Source organism: Ochotona princeps, chromosome 30, assembly GCF_030435755.1.
Source record: "Ochotona princeps isolate mOchPri1 chromosome 30, mOchPri1.hap1, whole genome shotgun sequence".
NCBI classification, from domain to species: domain Eukaryota; kingdom Metazoa; phylum Chordata; class Mammalia; order Lagomorpha; family Ochotonidae; genus Ochotona; species Ochotona princeps.
Genome location: NC_080861.1, coordinates 429,073 through 453,794, shown reverse-complemented (window position 1 = coordinate 453,794; position 24,722 = coordinate 429,073). Strand labels below are relative to the sequence as shown.

Genomic DNA, 24,722 nt, shown 5'->3' with positions numbered 1-24,722 from the left:
GGGACGTGAGCTCTTGATCGCATGGGGGAGTCCTGAATCAGGGGCCTTGATTCCTGGCTTTGGCCTGCTGCAGTCTGGGAAGCGAACCGGCAGAAAGGAGATTGCCTCTCTTTCTCCATGTTTCTCTCCTACGCTTTTCAAATAAGTAATGAATATTTTTTAAAAACAGGTAGCCAGAATAGCTCCATATCTTTAAAAGATCTTAAAACTATGCTTTAAAAACTCCCCCTAAAAGAAAACTCTAGCACTAAATTACTCCAGTGATTGACAGAGTCCAGGTTACACATACGCCCAATGGCAAGGGAGTCTAGGAAATGAAGGCTTGATTAGTTCGATTTAATCAAAAAATCAAGTGTGAAGAAGGTTTTCAAGAAACTGGGTGGCCATGCCTGAGTGGCGTTTTATTTGCACATGGAAATGACCCTGCTTCGTGAATTGGAAAATTCACTGAATTTAGAGACATGATCCAGCTGCTCCCAGTCTGAAGCAACAAATGCCACAGAAAAGGGTACTCTTTTTTTTTTCTTTTTTTTTAAGTTTTATTACAAAGTCAGATATACTGAGAGGAGGAGAGATAGAGAGGAAGTGGAGCTGCCTGGACTAGAACCAGCGGCCACATGGGATCAAGGCGAGGACCCTAGCCACCAGGCCACGCTGCCGAGCCCAAGGGTACTCTTTTTAAAAAAAAGGATTTATTTTCATTTTGATAGAGTTACAGAGAAAGAGGGAAAGAGAGAGATCTTCCATCCATTATTTCACTCCCCAAAGAGCCCCAACAGCCAGAGCTGGGCCAGGCCAAGGTCAGGTACCAGGAGCTTCTCCAGGTCTCCCAAGCAGGTGACAGGAATGCGACACTTGGACCATCTTGTGCTGCAGGGAGCTGGGTGGGAAGCAGAGCAGGTGGGACAAGAACCAGCACTGCTATGAAATGCCAACCTTGCAGGTGGCAACTTTACCTGCTATGCCACATGCTGGCTCCTAGCTCTTCGTCCTGATGGACCGATCCATGCCAGGCTGTGAGGAAGAGACCCTGCTGACCGCTGCTCTCAGCAATTTTCTCATTTCTTTCTGTGACATCTGTCGGCCATTGGTCACCAGGGTGATGCAGCTGATCTGGCTGGTTAGGTGGGTCCTTCCTCCTTCACACCCCATGTGTGTTGCTAGGAAGCTGTGCTCAGGGTGAACTAGGATGACTCCCTGCTGCGGGAGGACCTGTCTTCGGTCAAGGTTTGCCTCTCTTTCCCCCTACCCCCATCCTCCTAGAACCTCCCAATAAGCCCTCAAGGTCTTTTCCTTCAAATGCATCTTCAATTATTTGTAGAACAGAGTACCAGAGAGAACTGGAGATGGTCCACTCTGCTGGTTCTCTTCCCAAGCAGCTGTGAGGGAGGCCAGGGCCGGTCACTTGGAATCCAGGAGCTCCATCCCGCCCTCCCACAGGTTTACAGGCACCTGAGGCCTTGGGTTATTTTCTGAACGATTCCATCAGAGGGAGCTGGATCTCCAGTGGAGGCCAGAGCGGCCTCCCCACGGGCTCATAGCCCGGGTGCTCCGGGAGCTTGCTGGTGAGGCGGCAGGAAGGGGATTCTGCGAAGGTAGGAAGTAGAACTACAGACCAATCAGATTTACCCCACGCGTGCTCGGAACTGGCAGATTGCGTGTGAGAGATGAACAGCACACAAACGCTCGCCTTCCGAGGGTCTTCAGCTGCATGAGGGAGTCATGCAATCAGGGTACGTCCAACGCACACTCGGCCAAAGCACCCTTACGGCCTAGCTCATGGGGCGCCATCTTCTGCTTGGACCACTGCAGCAGCTTCCAAGCAGGCTTCCTCCACCCACACTGCTGCTGGGAAGTTTTTCTGAAATGCAAATCTGATGAGCTCGAGAGGCTTCCGCAGCTGATCTTGGGGAAGGGTGAAGCTGCTCCAAAGGTTGCCATGCTCACTGTCCACCGCGCTCCCTCTTCTTGGCCCACTACAGGGCCACTTCTCCGGGGCACATCCCCAGAATGGGATCCCCGTGAAGGGTAAGAAGCCCCAGTGCCTCCTTGCACACATTGCCTCACTGGGTGCAAGTTAGGTTTCCTGGTGGCCTCTGTCCCCATTAAGAAGGGCACTCCAGCTAGGCGCATCATCCGGTGCCTGTCACAGAGCAGTTGGGTCCGTAAGTGGCTGTGGAATGCACCTGAAGTCAACTTTGGAAACACGGACCAGGGTACCGAGATCCGAACTTCCATGTCCCCAGCAGCGCGCTCCCAGCCTGGGCTCTGGCCACGCCCTGCGCCTTCTCTCCGGGCTCCGGCGTGCTCTGGAGCAGCTCACAGTCCTCACCGATTGCTGGCAGAGCGGAGACCCACCTCCCCGCGCCTCGGGAGGGCGGGCAGGGCTCCGCCAAGCAGGTGCCGCTTGAATGAGACTTTGACAGATGCCTTGGAGCCTGATCTCGAAAATAAAATGTGGACCCGGGTGTTTGTGTGTGTCCATTAAAACGCCCCCTTTCCATGCTGCTTTTTCCCACGTGCGTTGAATGCAGGCTCCTAAGCCGTCTGGTGACGGTGCGGTCTCCGCTGGCTCAGGGGCACCCACCCTTGGCGCTCCGGGCGCACTTGAATGAATGGGGGAGGCCTGTGCGCATGAATGAGTGAGAGCGGGAGCGCCGGCCAGTGAATGGCGACCGCGCCGCCGCCTCGGCCCAGGGACGGGCTCCATTTCCCTCTCCCGCCAGCTGGTGGCTTCGGGAAGGTGGCGGCGCCGGCAGCGGCCCGAACTGGGACGGCCGGGCCCGGAATGGTGGGGGAAGGGGCGTTCCCGGCGGCCGCGCCTTCCGCGGCTATTGGATTAGTGGCCTTCAGGGATGAGCTCAGCCGGATCGGCTTTCAGCTGCAGCCTCCGGGCCGGCCGGGAAGGCGGGGAGCGGGCGGCGGCGGCGGAGGAGGGGGAGGCGGCGGCGGCGGCGGCGGCTGCAGCATCCAGAGCTGCCCGCGGCAGCCGGCGCGCCCAGCGCACAAAGGCTCCTGGCCTCTGGGGAAGGCGATGAGCGCACTGCAGCCCCTACCCGGGCCCCAGCTGCAACCACTACTGCGTGCGTCCTGGGCTCGGCGCAAGACGCCGCGAGCGCCCGGGGCGGGTGGCCCAGGTGCGGCCCGTGCGCCCTGAGCGCGGGACTCGCCGCCCTCCGGGTCAGCGCGAAGCTTTGGAGCGGTTGGAGCGCGGCCTCGGCGCGCGCCTCGGATCGGCGCGGTCAAGCGCTTTCCCACACCGGGCGCCAACTTCGCCAAGAACGCTCCCAACTCCCGGGCCACCCCGCCAGGCAGAGGGGGCGCTGCTGCCGGCCACCAGCCGCGAGAACGCGCCGCTGGCCCTCGAGAAGGAGCCAGCATCTGCGGGGTCGCTCGGGCACCCCTGAGTGGGCGGCGGCGGCTGCAGACGCTTCTCACGGGCGGCGGAGACCTGCGAGCGCTGGGGATTCCTCCAGGGCGGGCGCTCGCTTTCTCTTTTATGGTGAGTACCCTGGAGCTCCCCGGAGCCCGGGTAGGGGCCAAAGGCCGACTGCCTGCGGCGCGGACTTGGTGCGGGGTAGCACTCATCGCAGCCTAGGCTCCGGGAGTCGGTCAGCTCGCGTTCTCCGGGAAGCCTCTGCGGAGGGTGGCAGTCCAACCTGGTGGCTTTGCGCGCAGCACTGGGGCGCTAAGGGCAGTCGCTTCGTACCGGGGTTCCAGAGCCTGCCGTTTCAGAAATACCAACTTCTGAGGTCTCCCACCTGGCTTTGGGTCGCAGGTCCGTCACTCTGGTGACCTTGGGCAAGACGCCTAACCTCAGTTTCCTCATCCTTGAGATGGGGATAAGAAGGGCCCCAGCTTTTCATGGCTGTTGGGTACCCAGGGCTTCGAGGGGATGCCTGGCACACAGGAAGTACCCGCTCATTTCTCAGCTGACGTTTTAATGAGCTTTGGGAGCCCAAGCGTGCCATCCAACTTTCCCGAGCTGCGGCAGCTCCTTGGTTAGTGTAGCTGGATCGGCCATCCCTGCCGAGTCTGCTGGTCCAGAGGATTCAGGCTGGAGAAAAGTAAGGCGCCCGGCGCGGCAGGCACTGAGAAGCTGCGACTGTTGTCACTTGCTCCTGACTCTAGGGGTTTGCGAGGCTGGTCGCCTGCCCGAGAGCTAGCTGCTTGGGTCGGTTCCTGGCTTTGCTTGGATTGGAAAGGCAACCGTTTAGGGGCTCCAAGAAGGGAGAAGGGGAAGCCAGAGCCTCGCACGTGGCTAATGTCCCGCCCTGGTGGTACTGGCCGCACCATGGGCTCCAGGCCAGGACTGGCTGGGGAAACTGTTGGGGGGAGGGGCTGCTCCTGCGCCTGTGGCCCCGAGCTTGGGGCTGCCCTGGGCCAGAAGGACCGAAGGACCAAGAGGACACTTCTGTGTGGTTGTGGCCCCGGGGGTGGAGGGTTGGGCCGCCATCTCCAGCGCCAGCCTGGCCTGTGACCTTGAGCAGGTTATATTTCCTTTTTTTTTTTTTTAATTTTATTGTTATTGGAAAGCCGGATATACAGAGAGGAGGAGAGACAGAGAGGAAGATCTTCCATCCGATCTTTCACTCCCCAAGTGAGCCGCAACGAGCCGATGTGCGCTGATCCGAAGCCGGGAACCTGGAACCTCTTCCGGGTCTCCCACACGGGTGCAGGGTCCCAATGCATTGGGCCATCCTCAACTGCTTTCCCAGGCCACAAGCAGGGAGCTGGATGGGAAGTGGAGCTGCCGGGATTAGAACCGGCGCCCATATGGGATCCCTGGGCTTTCAAGGCGAGGACTTTAGCCACTAGGCCACACCGCCGGGCCCTATATTTCCTTTTTATGATAAAGATGGATCAATTCCATGATACAGAGAAGGACCTGTCCCAGGGAGGTGTGTGGGGGGGGGAGTCAGGGAGGGAAAGAAATCCTCATAAACCTCAGATGACGTAAGACAGATGGGAAAGAATGGCTTCTATCGCAATGGCCATGGTCACTTTTAATGTGTGAAAGACTCTTCAAGTCAACATGCAGAAAGCCAAGTGGGCTGGTTGGGAGGTAGTACCCTCCACCAGACGACCAGAGTTAGAACCCCAAGTCCACTCCTAGTATCAACTCCAGCTCATATGGCCCTGGAGGCGAAGTGATGAAGAGGTTGGTCCCCAGAGTCCACCCAGCCACGCGCTGCCTTTGTTGCCTCTGGGGAGCTGACCAGTGGCTAGGACCTCTGCTTCTATGTCTTTCTACCTCTCAAAGAAATGTCAAAAAAAAAAATTAACCTCTCAAAGGACCACACTGACAAAAGACACTTTATGCACAAACACGAAACAGCATCAGAACACCATGAGAGGACCCACCTGACTCATGCAGACACAGGCTAGTTAAAATCTACACTCCGTCTTACCAGCACATGGCGACTGAGCAGCAGCATCGCTTAAAAAACATAAGTAGATTAAATTCCTGCCTAGCTCAGGTCTTCCTCCAAGCTGTCCTGGAGTCAAGTCTAGACGGCACATAATACTGGGGTATGGTTGCTGCCCCACTCCCACCCCTCTGGCCTTTTTCTCTCATCACCCCTGGCCTTCTTGGGTTTGCTCCAGTACTTCAAAGACTTGCTCACTTGCTGTTGCCCTGCCCAGGCTATTTTCCCTTCAGCTTTTCATGGGGTTGGAACCTCCTCATCATTCATGCAGGCCTACTCTTGGGGCATTTCCTTCCCAGCCTTGGCAGCGGCCAGGGGCCAGCCGGGAGAGTCACCTTGTCCTTTAGCAGCAATCCCCACGCCAGGGACCGAATTTTCTCTGAGCTGCCTGCCTGTCACACGTCCAGCCTCCTGACGGATTCCTTCTCTGTCGCTACAAGAACCAGGTTTCAGGCTGCCCCCGCTAGAGGAAGCCACTTGTTAAGGACAATCAGCCGTATCAAGGTCAACAGAAATCTCTGCCTTGCAGTCGTTAAAAAAAAAGTACTTACTGTGTGCACTTGCTCTTGTAAACATGGCCGTAAGTATGGGGCAAAGATTTTAAAAATAAATATGAAGCCAGCAGCATACATAGCAGCATAATTTTAATAACACACCATTTTTCTGCTTCTGTTCAACTTATGAACTTAAGAGTTGTTCTAAAACTTTAGGAAAAGCAGCTGCTTTTTTGAGAAGGCGAATGGAGCAAAACCCACAATGCCTTCAGAAGAAGTTTATTGGACGGAATTGATTGCATGTGATTTTTAATTCACACACTGAGCATTAAACTTAGCCTCCCTCTAAACTGTGATTTAAATTGTGGAAAAGGAAATGTTTGATGTTCAAAATTACCTAAGGGTGGGCCCAACGGCGTAGCATAGCGGCTAAATTCAAAATGATCTAAGGGTTATAGAGTGGGTATTCCTTCTTTCGTCAGACAAGCACGTCCTATGCAGCCCAAAGTAGCAGGTACTAGTCTAGGAGACAGACAGGGCCTGTTTGGGCACTGGCCCCACCAGCAAGAAATGCAGCACACGACGCCCAATGGATAATCTAGGAAAGGGCTGCTCTGGGTAGGAGGGCTGAGACTGGCTGGTAGGGTGGGGGGGAGGGCTGTGCCTGGACCTGCTTGGGAAGCGAGAGGAAAGGAGAGTCAGTGTCGTCTCTAGGAGGACAAGGTGTGCAGGTGTGAGGTCCAAGGTGGGCCGTGAGGAGAGAATGAGTGTGGGAGAAATGTACAAGAACAGGTGCCAAGCTAAGGAGCCCAGCCTTTCTCAGCACGTGGGTGGTCAGCTTGGTGACACTGGTCCCCTTGGCAGTGCGGAGGGCAAGCTGGAGGCAGATTAGAGTCAGGAAAACCCATTAGGTTTGAACTTGGGTAGAGCATCTGACAGACAAGAGATCTCCAACAGAAAATGGACATGCAGAGAGGACCTGGCATGCAGAATGGGGAGGACCCTGGCTCCTCAGCTGTGTGCCACCCTGTGAGGGGTGTGCTCCTTGGGGGATGCTAAGGATGGAGGGAACCAACTGCCTTTGCCAGGGAGCAGAGGTGCTCAGGAGAGAAAACAAGGCTGGTGTGTATCTTGGAGTACCTGTGTTGGCCTGGAGGCACCAATCATTGAAGGTGCATGAGGCATGGGGCTGAAGCTGGGGCCTTCAGGGTGTGCCATTTATGGGGCCAGCAAGAGAGCCACTGAGTGAGCTCTGTGTCTACATGTGCTGGGTGTGTGTGGAGGTAGAGCCGAGCAGAAGATCCCCACCTGGCTTGTGATGTTGTCAAATGGCATTAACACTGACCCTGAACGTTGCCTTTTCCAGGCATGACTGGGGCCAAGACAGCCCACTATGAGCTGCACACACAGAGCCTGGGGCTCCCCTTCTGGGTGGAGTCTCCCCCTGCTCCCAGCCAGCTCAGCTCAGCAGGGAAACCTGGAGAAATTGCAACAGGTCTCTATCGGGACCGCCTGAGGGAAGACTCAACAGTGGTGCCTCTGTACCAGGCATCTTCTTTTCAGATTACTAATTAGCCGGCCAGGAAGGGTCACCTTGGGAGATACCCTGGGGGGAGTGGGGTTGGTGTTAGCTGTAAGGACAACTGTGCTTTCCTCTTAGAAGTTTCCCCGAATATAACATTAACAGCAATTTGTAACATTATGGAATTGACATGGTTTTGCGTAACCAGTATGTTAAAAAAAAACAAAAAACAAGTTCTTAACCACAACCTATGATTAGCTCATTGACATTTCAATTTTAGTTTGTATACAGGACCGGCTGCTATATACCTTAAAATGGCTATAAGGTACCATTCAGCTGTCTCGTGTCTATTTCATTTTAGTATTTAGCCATTTGTTGTGTTGAAGTATAATTTTACTGATCTTGGCAGATTTTAGGATAATCTAGACTGGCTTGTAACTCTAACAAGACATTTGTCAACAATTAAGGTGCAGAACATTTTTTTTGGGGGGGGGGTGTGCAGAAAAGTCCCCAACACCACGGTGAAGAGTGACTAATCTACAAATTGCTGTTAATGTTATATTGGGACTCTTAATTGACTGGGATGATATTCTACCAGCTCTAACTTTGGACCAGAAATGGTCTCCCCAAGAAACTGTTCAACCCATCTGGACAATAAGTAGCTGGACTCTATGTTTGGTATATGTTTGCAAGGAAAGACTCTTGATTGAATTTGAACTGTAATACTGCACCAAGGTGGAGGAATCCACCAGGGGGGAGGGGCGTGGGGAGGGGTGGGGGGATTCCCAGAGCCTATGAAACTGTCACATAATGCATAATAATTAAAAAAAAAAAAGTAAAAAAAAAAAAAAAGAAGTTTCCCCCAAGCAACCCATCGAGTTGTGCATTCCTCGGTCTCAGGCCCTGCTGTCCCCCAGGAGGCCAGCTGTCCTGCAGCAGAACCCATCATGTGCCCGGAGCAGCCTACTCAGCTTTGGGGGTCGGGGTGGGGGAAGCAGGGACAGCTGTGTGGTGAGCAGGCCTGCCAGAACTACGTGTGGTCCGGCTGCCTTAGAGGCATGTCTCTTTCAAATGACCTTGCAGACGGCGCTGGCCTGGTCACTGCCCAGCAAGCCGCCTTCCTCCTTCTCCTGCTCTCGTAGGCTGCTGACAGCAGAGCTTCCACCCTGGGGCCCCTGGCTCAGCCCCACGTGGGAGGATTCCCATGGAAACCCCGGGAGGAGCACAGGCTGGGGAAAGCCTTATTGATTCGTGCTCCAAGAAGACAGGCATGAGACAGGTCCCCCTAGAACTGGACAGATGGCCCTGTGTGTGCTGCGGTGAGAGGAGGGGCTTGCTTCCGCAGTACCCTCAGCTCCTGCAGGTGCTGGAGGCACTAGCCACTGGACATCTATGGATAAAACCTAGGGCTTCTTCAGCCCAGTCATTGTTGGGTGGGTCTGTTCTGAATGGACATCTTCACTAAATCCACCCCTCTTTACCCAGCCAGCCCCAGTGCCACTGGAAGTCCTGCACAGAAATGAATGTGGAGGAATAATGTGATTCCAGAAATTTTCCAAGTTCACGAAGCTCTGTGGTCCCAGCTCTTTGTGAGGCAGTGTGTTGCTTCGAATCATTTGTTGGAGCTTCTGCATCATGTAGATAGTTCTCACCATCACCATCATGTCCTCCCTGTGAGGGCGTCGTGGGAGGAAACCTGGCCCCTGGTGCCCAGTGGTCCCCAGTCTGGCTCTTGTGTTCAGCACTGTGCTGGGGACCCCCCAGAGGCGTGCAGGCCCAAGCCCATTGCAGGTACCCAGATGTGTGGGCATTGTGATGGGCAGGGAGAGATAGACAGCAGCAGAGCAGAGGGACCATGGGGGTGGGAGGGCTGGGAGGATGGGCTGCAGGGTTGGCTGAGCAAGGCGGGCTGGGGAATACTGTGGAACATGTTAGGAGCATTTGGGTTTGGGCCAAGTCTGTTCTGAAAGTCACAGAAAGACACGGAAGGGCTCTAAGCAGGGCGCACGATGAGCTTGGCTTTGCGTTTTGACAAGTGCTGCCATGTACATTGCAAAGTAGTGCACAGTCTATTAAAGATTTCCCAGTGGTATCGAGCTGCTAATCTTTCACAGTCTGCCATTATTCAGACCTGTCACCGCTCTGATCCCCAGGGTGTGAGCTCCCCCAGAGGTGAGTGACTGCATCTCCGTGTCCCCAGGGGGGCATTACTGCTGATGAGCTGAAGATGTGGAAACTTGTCATTTTTGCTAGTGAGAAAGTACAAAGCCCGCTACCGCACTACGGTCAAGGCATTCCTCCCAGCACCACGTCCCCTTGCACACCCAGTGCCTGGCAGGCGCAGCCAGATGCACTTCTGAAGCCATGAGGCCAAGTCCTGTGGCTTTCGAGACTGCTTGTTCTATTTTGCAACCCTTCTCTCCTCCAGCCCCAAGAGTCCTTCAAGACCTAGCCTCACTACTTCAGGTCTCGTTTTCTTGTGGATAGGATCATGCCCCGGGGTCCTAGTGCGGGCCAGGGTCAAGGGAGTTGGGTTCCTGTTCAGCTGCAATGGACATCCCAGAGCAGAACCCACTGGATAATGTCATTAAGCAGTCCCATCCAACCATGGTGCATGACATTAAATTCGGCTGGGAGAGAAGGTACCAGAAGCCTCCCCAGCCTTGTTCAGTGTGTACTGCTTGCTGGGTGGGGTACTGCTGTTGCTCCTTTTAGGAAGATGCTGTTGGGGTCTCCCACCCCTGGCCCCAAGCCTCATGTTGTGGTGGGATCAAAAAGAGAAAAAAATGGGACAAGACGTGGCTTGGCTTGCTGTGTCCCTCACACGCTAATGCCCAGACCCTAAAGCAACAGCTAAACAGTCAGTGTTTGCTGCAGGAGTAAATGAGGGTTAGAAGCCGGGAATGGGCGCAGAGCATCATCCAACCATGGGGCAGGCTAGCCATAGGCGAGGGTCAGCAGCTGAGTGGCGTTGAGCAGGCTCATGATGCTCTGTGAAGCCATCTCCTGACCCGAGTGCTGGCCTGTCCTTGGCTCCAGCCCTCCTGCAAGAGCAGAGTAGGCCCTTCCTGAGCCCAGGACCTTGTCTCCACACTCCACATGTGTGTTCTTTTTTTTTTTTTTTAAGATTTATTTATTTTTATTGGAAAGTCAGATATATAGAGAGGAGGAGAGACAGAGAGGAAGAGCCTCCGTCCGATGATTCACTCCCCAAGTGAGCGCAACGGCCGGTGCTGCGCCGATCCAAAGCCAGGAACCAGGAACCTCTTCTGGGTCTCCCACGCGGGTGCAGGGTCCCAAGGCTTTGGGCCGTCCTCGACTGCTTTCCCAGGCCACAAGCAGGGAGCTGGATGGGAAGTGGAGCTACCGGGATTAGAACCAGCACCCAATGTGGGATCCTGGCGCGTTCAGGGTGAGGACTTTAGCTGCTAGGCCACGCCGTCGGGCCCCCACATGTGTGTTCTGCCCTCTCTTCAAGGAAAGCATTGGGCTTTGGTCTCAGGGAGAAAAACTGGGTTTGGGAGAATAACATGTAAAGTAAAACTGCTTGTTCTCAGAGGAAAAGGTTAAAGGTGGCAGATCAGCAAGGCCGAAAAGGCATCGCTCCTGGTTGGCTCAGAGGTACAGGGAAGGCGCCTGAGACGCTCCTGGGAGGACTGGCTCTCCTTCCATGAACCAATGACCTTTCAAGTCTCCACCTCCACGTGCTTCCCCCTGGGGATTGGAGCAACACAGCTGTTCTGTGCACAGGCAGCATGCTCTCCAGTGGTGACAAAGTCAGAGGACAGGCAAAATTTAAAAGTGCCCTCATTGCTTCTTGGCACCTGCTGGGTGCCCCGCACTGAGCCAAATGCTGGAGACATCTGCCTTGATCCTTGCAGAGGCAGGCAAGGTTAGCACAGTTAGGCACACCTTTCCATTGAAGTCAGGGCTCAGTGGACAGGCGAGGAATCAGCCCAAGGCCCTCACCCTTTGTTATATCCCGCTGCTGCTGGTTTTCCAATGGCCTCACCATTCACATACCCCAGCACTATGCCCTAGGCCCTGTCCTGGTACGGTGGAGCAGCAGACAGACAATTTTGGGGCCCATCTTGTCAACATCCCAGACCCTCCTCACCCCACATAGGAGCTTCAGGATCCCCGCCTGCCATTCATGGGGACAGTGACTGACACAGCTGTTGGGAGAGTCCCGTGGCCTCCATGACCCAGCCTGGGCCGCAGCCAAGTGCTAGTCGCCAGGGACTGCTGCTGGACTGTCGCTTTCAAGCACATTGGAGGTGTCTCCTCCCTGGCAGCAAGTCCAACGCTGGCCTGCTTGTGGACGAGGAGAAGCCATTTTCCCTTAGCCATTTCACGCCTGGGTTCCACAGCTGCTTTTAGGTGACACCATGGAGAGTCGTGTCTGAGTAGCCTGGCAGGATACGTGAGAGCGCAAGTCTGTTATCAGGGTCCTCCCGCCTGCTCGACCGCACATTGTGTCACTTCCCTGAGGCAGGGGACACCTGGCGTTGGCTCAACATGCCTGCCAAACAACCTGCCACCTGGCCCAGAGACTTGCTGATGTCGGAGTGAAGCACAGGCCAGGCAGGAATAGAAGCAGGGGCACCTGAGGGTTAGGCTACCCAGGGTGGGACGTATTTAATTTATTATTGCTGCTTTTTAAATTTTTATTATTTTTACAATTGATTTTTATGTGAATGGGAGAATGGCCCAGCACAGAGGAGAAAGAGATGTTTCATTTTCTGGTTCACTCCCCACACGCCTGCCACAGCTGTAGCTAGGCCAGATCAAAGTCAGCAGATCTCCCACGGGGGTGGCAGGGACCGCAGGCTTGAGCCATCACTGTTGCCTCCCAGGGTCTGCATGAGAAGAAGCCAGAACCCAGACCCTCTGCTGAGCAGGGCGGGCAGTCTGGGCGGGGCCTTCACTGCTGGGCCGAGTTTCTGTCGCAGCTTACTTTCACATTTTATTGTTTTTAAAAATGTAGCAATTGAAATCATGTACTTCAAGACTTGATGTAGGATTATTTTTAATTAACAGAGGTTTTAAAAATATTTTATTTATTTGAAAGGCAGAGTTACAGAGAAAGAGAGGCAGAGACAGAGGGAGAGCTTCCATCTGCTGGTTCACTCCCTGAACGGCCTCAGCAGTCAGAGTTGGGTGGGTATGATGCTGCAAGCAAGGAGCCTCTTCCGGATCTCCCACATGGGTGCAGGAGCCCAAGTAGTTGGTTCGTCTTCCACTGCTTTCCCAGGCTATTAACAGGGGGCTGGATCAGAAATGGAGCAGGTGGGACTCCAGCTAGGTCCCCGCTGTCCCACAGCATTGGCCTCAGAATACTTCTAGGAAGAGAAACAGCATATACTTGCTAATATTCTCAGGCTCAGTGTCTCTTTTTATCAACACCTTGCATTAGTGTGATACATTCATCTTAATGCACCACCAATATGGATACTTTATTATTACTAAACTATGCTTTTTTCAGATTGGCTTCATTTCTCCCAAGAGTCCTCTTTCCGAGCTGGGAAGGAGCTCTTAGTACCTCATACTGATCTCCCAGCTTCCCTTCCCTTAATGGCCTTCGGAGCTTTGACGGGTACTGTTCTGCATCTTGTTGGAATCGCAGCTAGCCTGGAGTTATAGGTTTTGGGGGAGGAAAGGCACAGGGGTAAGCTGACATTTAACTTTATCATATTGAAGGCGTCGATATACTACAGTAACGGTATGGTAATTAATAGTAACAGAAAGTGATGGATGATACGGCTTTGAGGGCTCTTAGCGATGGGCATATTTAGCCTTGCATTTCAGTCCCCACTAGGGTTAAGCTTAACTCTAACTCTAACCTGTCCCACTCCCAGCTCCAGTTCCTGACTCCAGCTTCCTGGGAACGCACACCTTGGCCGGCAGTGGTGCTGGGCTCAGCTGAGTTCCTGCTCCGCTGGGTGGAGCTGCAGGCAGTTTCTGCCTCCCAGCTTGGATCTCTCCCCAGCTCCAGTTGTTGGGGTGCTCTCTCTCTGCCTTTAGAATACATACATTTGACTAGTTCTGTTACTTTTATATTTCGTTATGTTTAATTCATATATTCTCATTTTAAAGAAATTACGAGTAGGAGTGCCCCAGCACATCTCCCCTGAGCACTGTGTAGAGGGGTCCCACAGATTCTGATAGAATGTTATTTCCTATATGTTTTGCTACTTTTATATGTGGAATTCATTTCTGATCTAAGGTGTTTAGAGAGTTTTGCACTTTTCCAAGTGCTAGAATTTCATGATTCATAATTCTGTGATTAGTTTTTAATATTTCTTTTATATCATGCATTATTGTGTTTCCCTTTTAGATAAGATTTTGTTCATGGCCTATTATGTAGGGAATTTTTTTGATGGTTCCATGAAGACTTGCAAATAGCAGGCATTCCTTGTTTTCAAAGTGCATTGGATCTGTACATCAGTGAAATCTTGTTCATTGTGCAAGTGTGGGTCTTTCTACGGTGTTACTTTATTCAGTCCGTTTGTCACGAGCTAGAAGAGGAACATTATAATAGTGTGCTTCTACTGTGTGTTTATCCAGCCTTCCTTGCACTTTCTCCAGCTTTAGTTCTGAATTTTGGTGGTATTTGGCATATTAGGTCTTCAATTGTGGATTGCATTCTTGATTAAGGACTTATTTTATTGGAAAGACAGAGAGAGAGAGAGAGATCTTTCATCTGCTGATTAATTCCCCAAATGGTCTCAACAGCTGGAGCCGAGCTGATGCAAAGCTAGGAACTTCCTGCATGTCTGCCCTGTGGGTGCAGAGTCCCAAGGACTTGAGTCATCCTCTGCTGCTTCCGCAGTCATAAGCAGGGTGCTGGGTCGGAAGCTGAGCAGCTGGCATGTGAACAAGCACCCATTGGGGATGCTGACACTGCAGGCAGAGGATTATCTTGCTATGCCACTGTACTGGCCCCACAGTTTCTCGATTATGAAGAATTCTTTTTGTAATTTTGTCTAAATTGTTTCACTTAAAACCTCTGCTCCTAAAACCACCTTCACCCACCCAGTGTTAAGGCTACAGCATCTTCTTGGTTCACACTTACTTGGTGTGTTTTTGCCGTTTTTACTCTTTTTCTTGTTGTATTTGAAAGGCAGAGTTTTGAGTGGAAGGGGGGACGGTTCAGGGATAGATCTTCCATCCACTGGTCCACTTCCCAGTGGCTGCACCACTTGGCTGAGCCAGGCCGAATCCAGGAGCCAGGCACGCCAACTGGGTTTGCTCTCGTACATGAACCAGTACCCTGTGCTTCCCCAGGTGCTTCTGTCGGAAGTGTAGCAGCTGGGACACAAACCCTCAGTCATATGCAGTGCTGGTGTGGCAGACAGTAGCCAAACCACAGCTGACCTGTGCCACACCAGAGCCCCAGTCCTTCCCTTCCTTTCCTCCTCTCTTCTCTCCTCTTTCTTCTTATCTTCTCTTTTCTTTCCTTTTTTTAAGATTTAGTTATTTTTTATGGGAAATGCAGATTTATAGAGAGAAGGAAAGACAGAGTAAAAGATCGCCCATCCATTGGCTCACTCCCCAAATGGCTGCAATGGCCAGATCCGAAGCCAGGAGCTTCGTCTGGGTCTCTCACGTGGGTGCAGGATCCCAAGCCTTTGGTCCATCCTCTGCTTCTTTTCCAGGCCACAAGCAGGGAGCTGGATGGGAAGTGGAGCAGTTGGAACACGAATGAGATGCTGGCATCTGAAGGTGAAGGGTTGTTAGCCTGTTGAACCATTGCAGTAGGTCCTCCTACTTTTTTATTTTCAACATTTTTGAATGACTTTGTACAATGTCACAGTGATTAGGGACTTTGTCCTGTTCTCCAAGTCTTAGCCCATTTTCTTTTCAGTAGTTCAGTATGGCCATCCTTTGGTCTTACTTCACTCTAGTAATGTGTGTCTTTGTGCTGTCTGCCTGTATTACTGCTACAGTCTTCCAGTATGCAGGTGTCCCTCGGTATGCAGGACCTCACGGATACCAAAGTCTGTGAATATCCAGTTTGCACGTGAACCTACCCTAGCTTTTTGTATACTCTAAATCTGTCTGCATTGCTCCTAAGACCGAGTGCTTTGTATAAACAGTTCTTATACTATATTGTTTTGGGACTAAAGATAAGGAAAACAGGTCAGTCTGGATGAAGTGTTTCCCCTTTTCCATGCACAGCTGGTTCAGTCTGCAGGTGTGAAGCCCACAGAGAGTTGACAGTATGGCCCACTCTGTTTCATGTGGTGTTCCTTCTAACGATTTCAAAGATTCATATTTTACTTGTACTTGTAGAGTTTGCCTTTAAAAAATATGTAGTTTTTTTTTTAATTTAAGCATTGCAAGTTTATTTGATAAAGAGATCTTTCTTTCATCGACTTTCCCTCATAGGTTGGACCAGGTGGAAGCGGGGGGCCAGGAACTGCACCTGGGTCTCCCAGTTACCTCGGCCAACTCTTCCACTCCCAGGAAGCACACAGCTAGAACAGAAGTAGCCAGGACTTAGCCCAGCAGCCGCTGAACCTGCAGCCCCAGAACACCCACAACTTATCTTTTTATGGGCTGCTTGAGTTGCCTCCCTTTTGAATTAAATGACTGCGAGATGAGTCCGCAGATTTGGCCACAACATGCAGTCTGTGGTAGCTTTTCTCCTGCTGCGTTTCCCTGCTTCCCTTCCACGCCCCCCTCGTACCTCCGACAGCATCACTGACTATCCTGTGCTGATTTTTCTTTGAAAAAGAAGAATCTTCTTGGATCAGCATTTTGCAGGCAGTGCCTGTAGCAGAGGTGCCAGGAGTATTTTAGGAGAGCAGTTGCTGCCTGCTTCCCAGAAGCTCGGTTGACAGGATGGTGGAGTGCTTTCTTGTCTTTGCTCCCACTCAGTCAGCAGAGATCTGCAGCTGTGGCCTTCTCCTGGGTCAGAGTTCTGCCCCACCCCGCTTCCCATGAGGACAGCCTGGCTGCGGCCTCTCTGTTAGCCCAGCTCTCCTTCCTCCTTCTGCCTGGCAGGCTTCAGGGGTGGTGGCTCCTGGTGGCTCTGTGGCCACAGGTGTCTTCTCCAGGTGTCTCCCATGGTTTTTCCATCCCCACTCCTTGGGCAGGCCTTGGCTGTTGGCAATCTTCCTTTGCAATTTATGGTTCGGGTTACAATTGTGCTCTATTTCTGCTGAAGACGAGAGTGCAGTTCAGTTTCTCTTTCTCCTTCATTTTGGGTGATTCAGATCTGATTAACAGCAGTATTCTGCCGTCCTGAAACTGTGTATTGTTGCAGGTTTTTATGTATTCCAGTATTGCCTCCAATCAAACCTTAGCCAAAAGCCATTGTGTAGGGTTGACGTTGGCAAAAGCTATGATCTGACAACGAGAAGGAAAATGGGGAGCTTAGAATAAAAGGGAGAGAACTGGTACTGTGACGTGGCATGTTAAGCCAATGCCTGCAGTGCCAGCATCCCGTATGGCTGGCAGTTCAAGCCTTGGCTGCTACACTTCTAGCCCAGCTCCCTGCTACTGCATGAGAAAGCAACAGAAGATGGCCCAGGTGCTTGGACCCCTGCACCTACATGGGAGCCTGGTTTCACCTGGGCCAGCCACAGCCATTGTGGCCCCTTGGGAAATGCTGCTCCACCCCAAGTCCACCCGTCTGTGTGGCAGCAGGGGGCTTTCCTGGCAAGGTCATGGTCAGGCCAGGCAGGGTGTCGGGACCATGCATCTATCCCAGAGAAGTTGCCTGGAGCCCAGCAGCTGTTGGGGCTGGAAGGAAAGCACACCTGATCCTGTTCTAGCCAGGCAGTAAGCTCAACCCTCCACTCCTCCCCCCACACTTAGGGCCAGTTCTTGCCTCACATGCAGATCTAGCTGGTCTCTTAGTGGCCTCTGCCCTGAAAGCCAGGGTCCTGCCTCAGGAAGGTGTATGGGGAGGACAAGCTTTAAGCAGTGTTTATACACCTAAAGAAAAAAAAAAACAATCTCAGCCATCCAAGGGAAGGGGCACCCATCAATGGTGCAGCCAAAGAGGAGTGCCTGCCCGCACAATCCCAGCCTGGCCCTGTGTGTTGTCTCTTAAATTCCCATTTTATAGATTGGGAAAGTAGAGGCTTAACATCTGAGACCTTCAAACGGACACAGAACAGACGAGGGATTCAGATGCTCTTCTATTTCCAGCCCCAAAGCCAGGACACCAGCTCCCCTAGCCTTCTTCCGTAGCCTTTCCCATGGAAACCAGAACCCGGCATCTGATGCTGCCTCCTGGCCGTGTCCCCAGGTGAGCTTGCTGTACCTGTGCTCTGTGCCTTATTACTCGCATCTGCCTGCAGTTCACGATGCTGCGGAAGCCCCCAGGGCCTTGGGGGTCGGCAGGCAAGCAGCCACTCTCTCCATGGATGCAGCCAGCATGACTTGGGCACCTGTGTGCCCCTTCCCCAGCCTTGGCACAAGGCTTGCCCTCCAGGAGGAAATATGCCTTAGTTCTCATCGGCTGCTATCTTAGGCAAAACACCACTTCTCTGGGATAAGTTCTGCTTTGTAAGACAACATGATCCACAGCTGCTCCAAATGCCATTTGGCCTTGTTGGGATCAATCATTTGTCAACACTGAACCGTGAGCTAAATACCCTTGCTTGGCACCCCGTGTTCCTCATCTGTACATTGGGGTGACAGTGTGCATGTGACAGGACGGTGCCCAGGAATCAATGAGCTGATACAGAGGAATCATTGCCTGGCAAATGGCAAGTGCTCCAAGGTAAGCAAGTGGCAGTGTTCTCCTGCATGTCCACGGTTCAGCCAAGACCTGGGCGTATAGGAAGAGCAAGGCAGATGTGGACACGGCTGGCTGTTGTAACCCGCACGCCCTTTGCTTTCTTGCAGGAGCTTGGGCCTCTGCCCCAGCCTACTGGAGGCTGCAGCTGTCTGCACTCCAGAAACCAGTTTCTGCGGCCGGGACCCACCCCAGGCTCCAAGGACTGGAGGCACCCACAAGGTAGCAGCGGCCTGCGCAGGCTCCTGCCCCGCTCCGGGAACCATGGGCCAGAAGCTCTCCGGAAGTCTCAAGTCCGTGGAGGTGCGCGAGGCGGCTCTGCGGCCCGCCAAGCGCGAGCCGCATGGGGCTGAGCCCGGGCGGCCGGCGCGGCTGGACCAGCTGCTGGACATGCCAGCGGCCGGGCCGGCCCTGCAGCTGCGACACGCGTGGAACCCCGAGGACCGCTCGCTCAACGTCTTCGTCAAGGACGACGACCGGCTCACCTTCCACCGGCACCCGGTGGCGCAGAGCACGGACGGCATCCGGGGCAAGGTGGGCCACGCGCGCGGCCTGCACGCCTGGCAGATCACCTGGCCCGCGCGGCAGCGGGGCACGCACGCCGTGGTGGGGGTAGCCACGGCACGTGCGCCCCTGCACTCGGTGGGCTACACGGCGCTGGTGGGCAGCGACGCCGAGTCGTGGGGCTGGGACCTGGGCCGCAGCCGCCTCTACCACGACGGCAAGAACCGGCCCGGCGTGGCCTACCCGGCCTTTCTGGGGCCCGACGAGGCCTTCGCGCTGCCGGACTCGCTGCTGGTTGTGCTGGACATGGATGAGGGCACGCTTAGCTTCGTCGTGGACGGCCAGTATCTCGGCGTGGCCTTCCGTGGCCTCAAGGGCAAGAAGCTGTACCCTGTGGTCAGCGCCGTCTGGGGCCACTGCGAGGTCACCATGCGCTACATCAACGGCCTTGACCGTGAGTGTGCTGGGCCCGGGGGAGGCAGGAAGGGCTGGGGTCCAGAGGAGGCAGCCCTCTGCTGTGGACGTGCGATTGCACCTGGGTTTTCATCTTACTGGTCTTGCTGGCGCGGGGCCTCAGCTTTCCCATCTGTGGGAAGCATAGGCTGACAGGGACCTTAGCTTAGGGTCGCCTCGAGGATTAAGTGGGATGTGGGTGCTTTAGACCCCTGGCTGTTAATCGAGGCATTGAGTGATAGTCATTCCGTACTGATAGTACGGAATGGCCCAAGCTGAGGACAGAAAGAATTCAGTGTCCCCTCCCCACTGTTCCCTTCCCGCCCGCTAGCATTCACTTGGGTTACTGAGATGTGTTTGTTACCCATCTACTGTGTGTTGGGGCTGAACATCACATTCCAGCTTTTACTGGTGAGCTGTTAAAGAGAGCCCCTTCCTCTTGTTGCCCCACAACTCTTGCCTTGCTGGAAGTGAGAACCCTGGATGGGAATCTTCTCATCTTATTTCCCCAAGCAGAACCAGGAAATCTAGATCAGCTTGAGCTGCCCCAGTTTTTAAAGGTCACGGCTGCTTGAAAACTCCTTATGGGGGAAAAATGTCCTTGCAGCTCACAGACGAGCCTGCGGGCCACTGGGTTGACCTCTGACAACACCAGAGCCGCCGCCTCTGCTTTCATGTGTATACCGGTTGTTCCAGACACCTTACAAACCAGAGGAACAAAAATGGTTCCACTGGGTGGTCTTCTGTCCCCAGGGGAGTCAGGCATGGGTGGGCTTATTCACCTCTAAATGCAGCCACAGCCTTGTAAGCAAAGCTTGTGGGGGAGGCTGCTTTAGGCCGGAATCCCAGTGTTTGAAAGGTGAGTTCCTACTTACTCATGTACACTTAGAGGCATGTCTCTGACTACCAGCAAGACCTCTGTGCTAGGAAGGGCGGTGCTTCAGGACCCAGAGCTGGAGTCCCTGGGGGGTCTCTGGCCTATGCTCCTTGCATAAGGGACTAAGAATAACTTCAAGAAAGAAGTTGAGGGTGGGCTGTCCTCAAGTGGAGTGCGGTTTCCTGTGACTTAGGGGAGGCCAACACCAGACAGCCGGTGTGTTTGGTCTCTGGGACGCTCAGTGGTGCTGTTGCTCATCTCTGATGCCTTTACATAGTTGCTGGGCTTTGGTTACCATTGCAAGGCCACCTTGGTGTTGTGCTTTCTCTGTTTAACTAGTTAAATCTGGGAGCAAGTGAGTATATTTTGAAAGGGACTAAGGTTGTCCACAGCGCCTTGTAGGAAGTGTTTAGAGCCCTCTTAGGCAAGGTGACCAGGCAAACCCAGTGGCGAGACAGCCAACAGCATTAGTTAACACTGTTGAATGGAATGAGAACATAGGCTAGGATTCCTCCAAGGCCCTGGAGTTCGGCATACACAGTGGGCCAACCCAACCCCTTGAGACTGAATGTGTCCTTGTCCCGTTTTTAGTGTTGTAAAGTCTTCCCTGGTAACACCAACAGTGGGAGCACTGGATGAAAGACTTAACACTGACACCATGGCAGTGCCAGTGTCGGCCACTGGGCTCCGTGTGTCACCTTCCTCTTGGCTGTTAGTTCACACTCATCTGTCACTTGCTGTTCAGATACAGAGCTCAAATGCTAACAAGATCGTAGTCAGTGACTCCTCAGTCACAGTAGGACCTAGGAAGGACAGCTGGTTCCTTCTGCTACGTGGAGGCTGGGTGGGGGCAGGTGGGCATGTGGGGAGCTCCTGGGTGCTCTGGGGAGCTCGTTGGGGACAGGTGGGCATGTGGGGAGCTCCTTCTGCTACGTGGAGGCTGGGTGGGGCAGGTGGGCATGTGGGGAGCTCCTTCTATGTGGAGGCTGGGTGGGGCAGGTGGGCATGTGGGGAGCTCCTTCTACGTGGAGGCTGGGTGGGGCAGGTGGGCATGTGGGGAGCTCCTTCTACGTGGAGGCTGGGTGGGGCAGGTGGGCATGTGGGGAGCTCCTGGGTGCTCTGGGGAGCTGGTTGGAGACAGGTGGACATGTGGGGAGCTCCTTCTGCTACGTGGAGGCTGGGTGGGAGCAGGTGGGCATGTGGGGAGCTCCTTCTGCTACGTGGAGGCTGGGTGGGAGCAGGTGGGCATGTGGGGAGCTCCTTCTGCTACGTGGAGGCTGGGTGGGGCAGGTGGGCATGTGGGGAGCTCCTTCTGCTATGTGGAGGCTGGGTGGGGGAAGGTGGGCATGTGGGGAGCTCCTGGATGCTCTGGGTAGCTGGTTGGGGACAGGTGGGAGTGTTGGGGGCTCCTGGGTCCTCTGGAAAGCCAGGTGGGGACAGGTGGGAATGTTGGGGGCTCCTGGGTCCTCTGAGTGTCTGGGTAGGGACAGGTGAGAGTGTCGGGGGGCTCCTGGGTGCTCTGGGTGGCTGGAGAAGCTTGGTGTATCCCATCCTCCTCCCCAGTGGTGATGGGTACACAGGTTGGCAGAATCTGGAAGACTCTTCCACTAGCAAGAGAGCCTGGGATGTCATGGAGCAAGCCTATGGGACCTCCTGTTTGGTGATGAGGGCCTGTCGGGGTGCTAGCCTCTTTTCCACATGGAAGTGATTGTTCTCTGTCTGGCCAGAGGGTTGCAGGATCCTTCAGCCTCTCTGGGCTTGAAAGGCCTGTGCGTCAGCCGGGGACAGTCTCTGACTACAGGGTGACCCTAGGACAGGCTGCCATGGAGTCTGTTGGAGTTGGGGCTGGCTGTGAAAAGACAGTATAACGACTGAAATCAACCCAGAACCCCTGAGGATGGGGCATGGTGTGGTCCCACATAGTCCCTAACAGGAAGGAGGCCTAGGATCGCTCTGTGGGTGGGAAGAATTCTGAACCAATGTTGGTTGTAGGTACAGTGGCAGATTCCCAAACCCAGATCCAACTGGAGAACAAGAGACCAGAGCCAGAGATACAGTGGGGAGCAGGCAGCAGGGCTGCTTGCAGCCTTGGCTCCATGCAAGAGCAGGGCCGGACAGAGCTCTTAGGGGCCCTCAGAGACATGGGTCAGCCCTTGGCCCCAGGGCTCAGCAGGAGGCCCTGGGCAGTTCTCTCTTCTGTCTCCACTTCTGTGTTCTCCCTTACAAAATGGAGCTGAGAAAGCTCACTGACCCAGTGTAACACAGAGCAATTAGTGCCTGTTGCTCTGAGAGCTGAGTGAGCTGGGGCAGGGTCTAAGGCTAACCCATCAAAACAAAAGTGGCCTTCATTAAGGTTCTTCTGCTCATGTGATAGAGTATGGTAATGTATATATCTCTCGTCAATTTTTGAGTTTATATGACTACAAAAGCAAGACTTACAAAGTATTCACTGGACATTATTCTTCATGATGCATGTATTTGTTGAGGGCAAGAGTTCCTGAAGGTGTGGTTTCCTATGACAAGCACATATTGTTCTTGAACCTTCTGCACATGAAATTTTCCTAGTGTGCCACAGAGTGAGTCAGCTCAGCACATCAGGGTTTGCTGCACAGAGCAGCAGACGTGCATCTGAATGAGTGCTGAGAAGTGTGGCATCGAGGCTGGCCAGTGGACAGCTTGCTGGCACTCTTGGCATCATGGTTGTGATGATGATGGCAGTGGAAACAATACTTGCACTAGTCTGTGCTTCGTGCTGTGTTGTGTTCTGAGTGCTGGGCACATCTTATCCTTGCAGTACCTATAGAGTCAGTCCTCCCACCCATGATTTCACTTTGTGTCCATGAAAATTATTTATGATTAATGGTAGCCAAAAATATTCAATGGAAAATTCCAGAAATAAACAACTGATAACTTTTTATTAAGGTATATTGTTATAATTGCTGTTACACTATTGGTTATTATCGTTGTCTCTTACTATACCAAATTTATAAATTAAACGTTCTCCTAGACGTGTATGTATAGGAGCACACATCGTCTGTGTAAGGCTCACATGGTGTGAGGTGTCAGGTTGCAATGTCGGGCATGCCCAAGGACAGGGAGGAGCCACTGCAGTACCCTATTCCATTTGTGAGGAAGTACTTCAGGCACATAGAGCAAGTCACCAAGGTCATGTTGCTGTGCCTGAGGGAACCTGTGTTTACACAAGAGACAGGGAGAGAATGCACCAAAAAATCTGTCCCACCTGACTGGGTGGCCAGGCAGCAAGGGCCCTGTGATTCCCTTCAGCAGTGAGCTTGGCGGTGGCCCTGAGGCCGGCACTGTTGTCAAGGTTGTGTTCCTTCTCCACAGAGGCTTCATGCATCCAAACCCTCAAAGGTCTTGGCTCAGTGCAGAACTCCGCAGGGTGTTCTGAAAAGTGAAGCTGTGTAAAGTTGGCTCCCGCAGCGCCCATGAATCAGGCCTACTTGATTTCTAAAGAACGAATGTCATTGAAAACACCGCACTGCTGTGAGGTCGGCCCTGAGAGTGGGCCAGGCCTGTGGAATCTGCCTGGGTTTCCAGAATTCCTCCTTGGCCTCACAGCCCAGCTCTGTGCAGTCTGGAGTGATGCATGAGTGACATAGGAAGGGGTGTGGAGCCCCAGAGAGAGTGCAGCCTTGGGCAGAGCAGCCTTGGGTGGGGCTGTTCAGTCACACTTGCTGCTGGAAGTGTTTGTGAGGAAGTGTATTTGAGGCCCTGGGCTGAGTGGACTTTTGTTGTCATTTCATGTTTTTTCTGCTTTGCCGTGCTTAAATTTCTTTGAAAGGCCAAGCAACAGAGAGGTGGATAAAGACTTGTCACATCCACTGTCCCACTCCATGAATGACTGTAGCGGCCAGGGCTAAGCCAGGATGAAATTGGGAGTCTAGAATTGCATCTGTGTTTCCCACATGGATGGCAGAGGCCCAAGCACTTGGACCATCATCCACTGCCTTCTCAGATGCATTAGCAGGGCCTCAGTTGAAAGCAGAGCATCCAGGAGTCACACCAGTGCTCCCCAGCGGCAGCCTAACTCTGTGTACCACGATGCAGACTTCTGGGCTGTGCTTCAGAGTAAGTCTCGTGGCAGTACTGTCACTATCCCCCTTTTGTAGATGGGGCATCTGAGCTTTGGAAGATGAAGAATTTGCCAGAAGGAGGCCACCCAGCTAGCGTGTGGCAGAGCCGTGTTCACAGCTAGGTGCTCACCTCCTGCTCTGTGGGACAGCCCTGTCTCCATTCTGCCTTGCCCAGCCCCCCAGACAGCTTGATTCTGCGGAAGGTGCTGGCATGCTGGCCTGCAGAGTGGACATGCGGGGCTCTTGCCTGTAAAGGCTTGTGCACCTGTACCAAGCGGGGGAAAGCTGTATTTCCAGACGTCATTCCTAGATGGTTTAATCGATCTGCCAACAAGTATTTGTTGGTGCAGTGGCTCAGCAGAGGAAGCTGGCCAGCAGCCAAGGCTCTGATCTTGGTGAAGGCCAGAGCGAGTTTTCTGCTGGAAAGACTGCAAGGACACCAGTGCCTTGTAGTCTGGGCCCAACCCACAACCTTTCTGCTCAGCCCCCATGTGACTTTTAAAGTAGCAGGTCCTCCCAGCCTCTACCTGTGTTGCTCACAGAGAGAGTAGACTTCCAGGCAAAGAAAGGTCTCATGGCCTTGCCTTGAGGGA

At 53.4% G+C, this 24,722-nt stretch overlaps 1 protein-coding gene across 1 annotated transcript in view; it reads left to right on the top strand.

Moving 5' to 3' along the window:
• The first annotated feature begins 2,950 nt into the window (after window positions 1-2,950).
• Window positions 2,951-24,722, top strand: part of SPSB4 (splA/ryanodine receptor domain and SOCS box containing 4) — a 70,313-nt gene continuing 48,541 nt past the window's right edge. Inside the window, exons 1-2 of the mRNA XM_004588349.2 lie at window positions 2,951-3,502; window positions 18,309-19,156. Coding sequence (XP_004588406.1) covers window positions 18,463-19,156 — 694 coding nt within the window. The 5' untranslated portion in view covers window positions 2,951-3,502; window positions 18,309-18,462. The remainder of the gene's footprint in view (window positions 3,503-18,308; window positions 19,157-24,722) is intronic.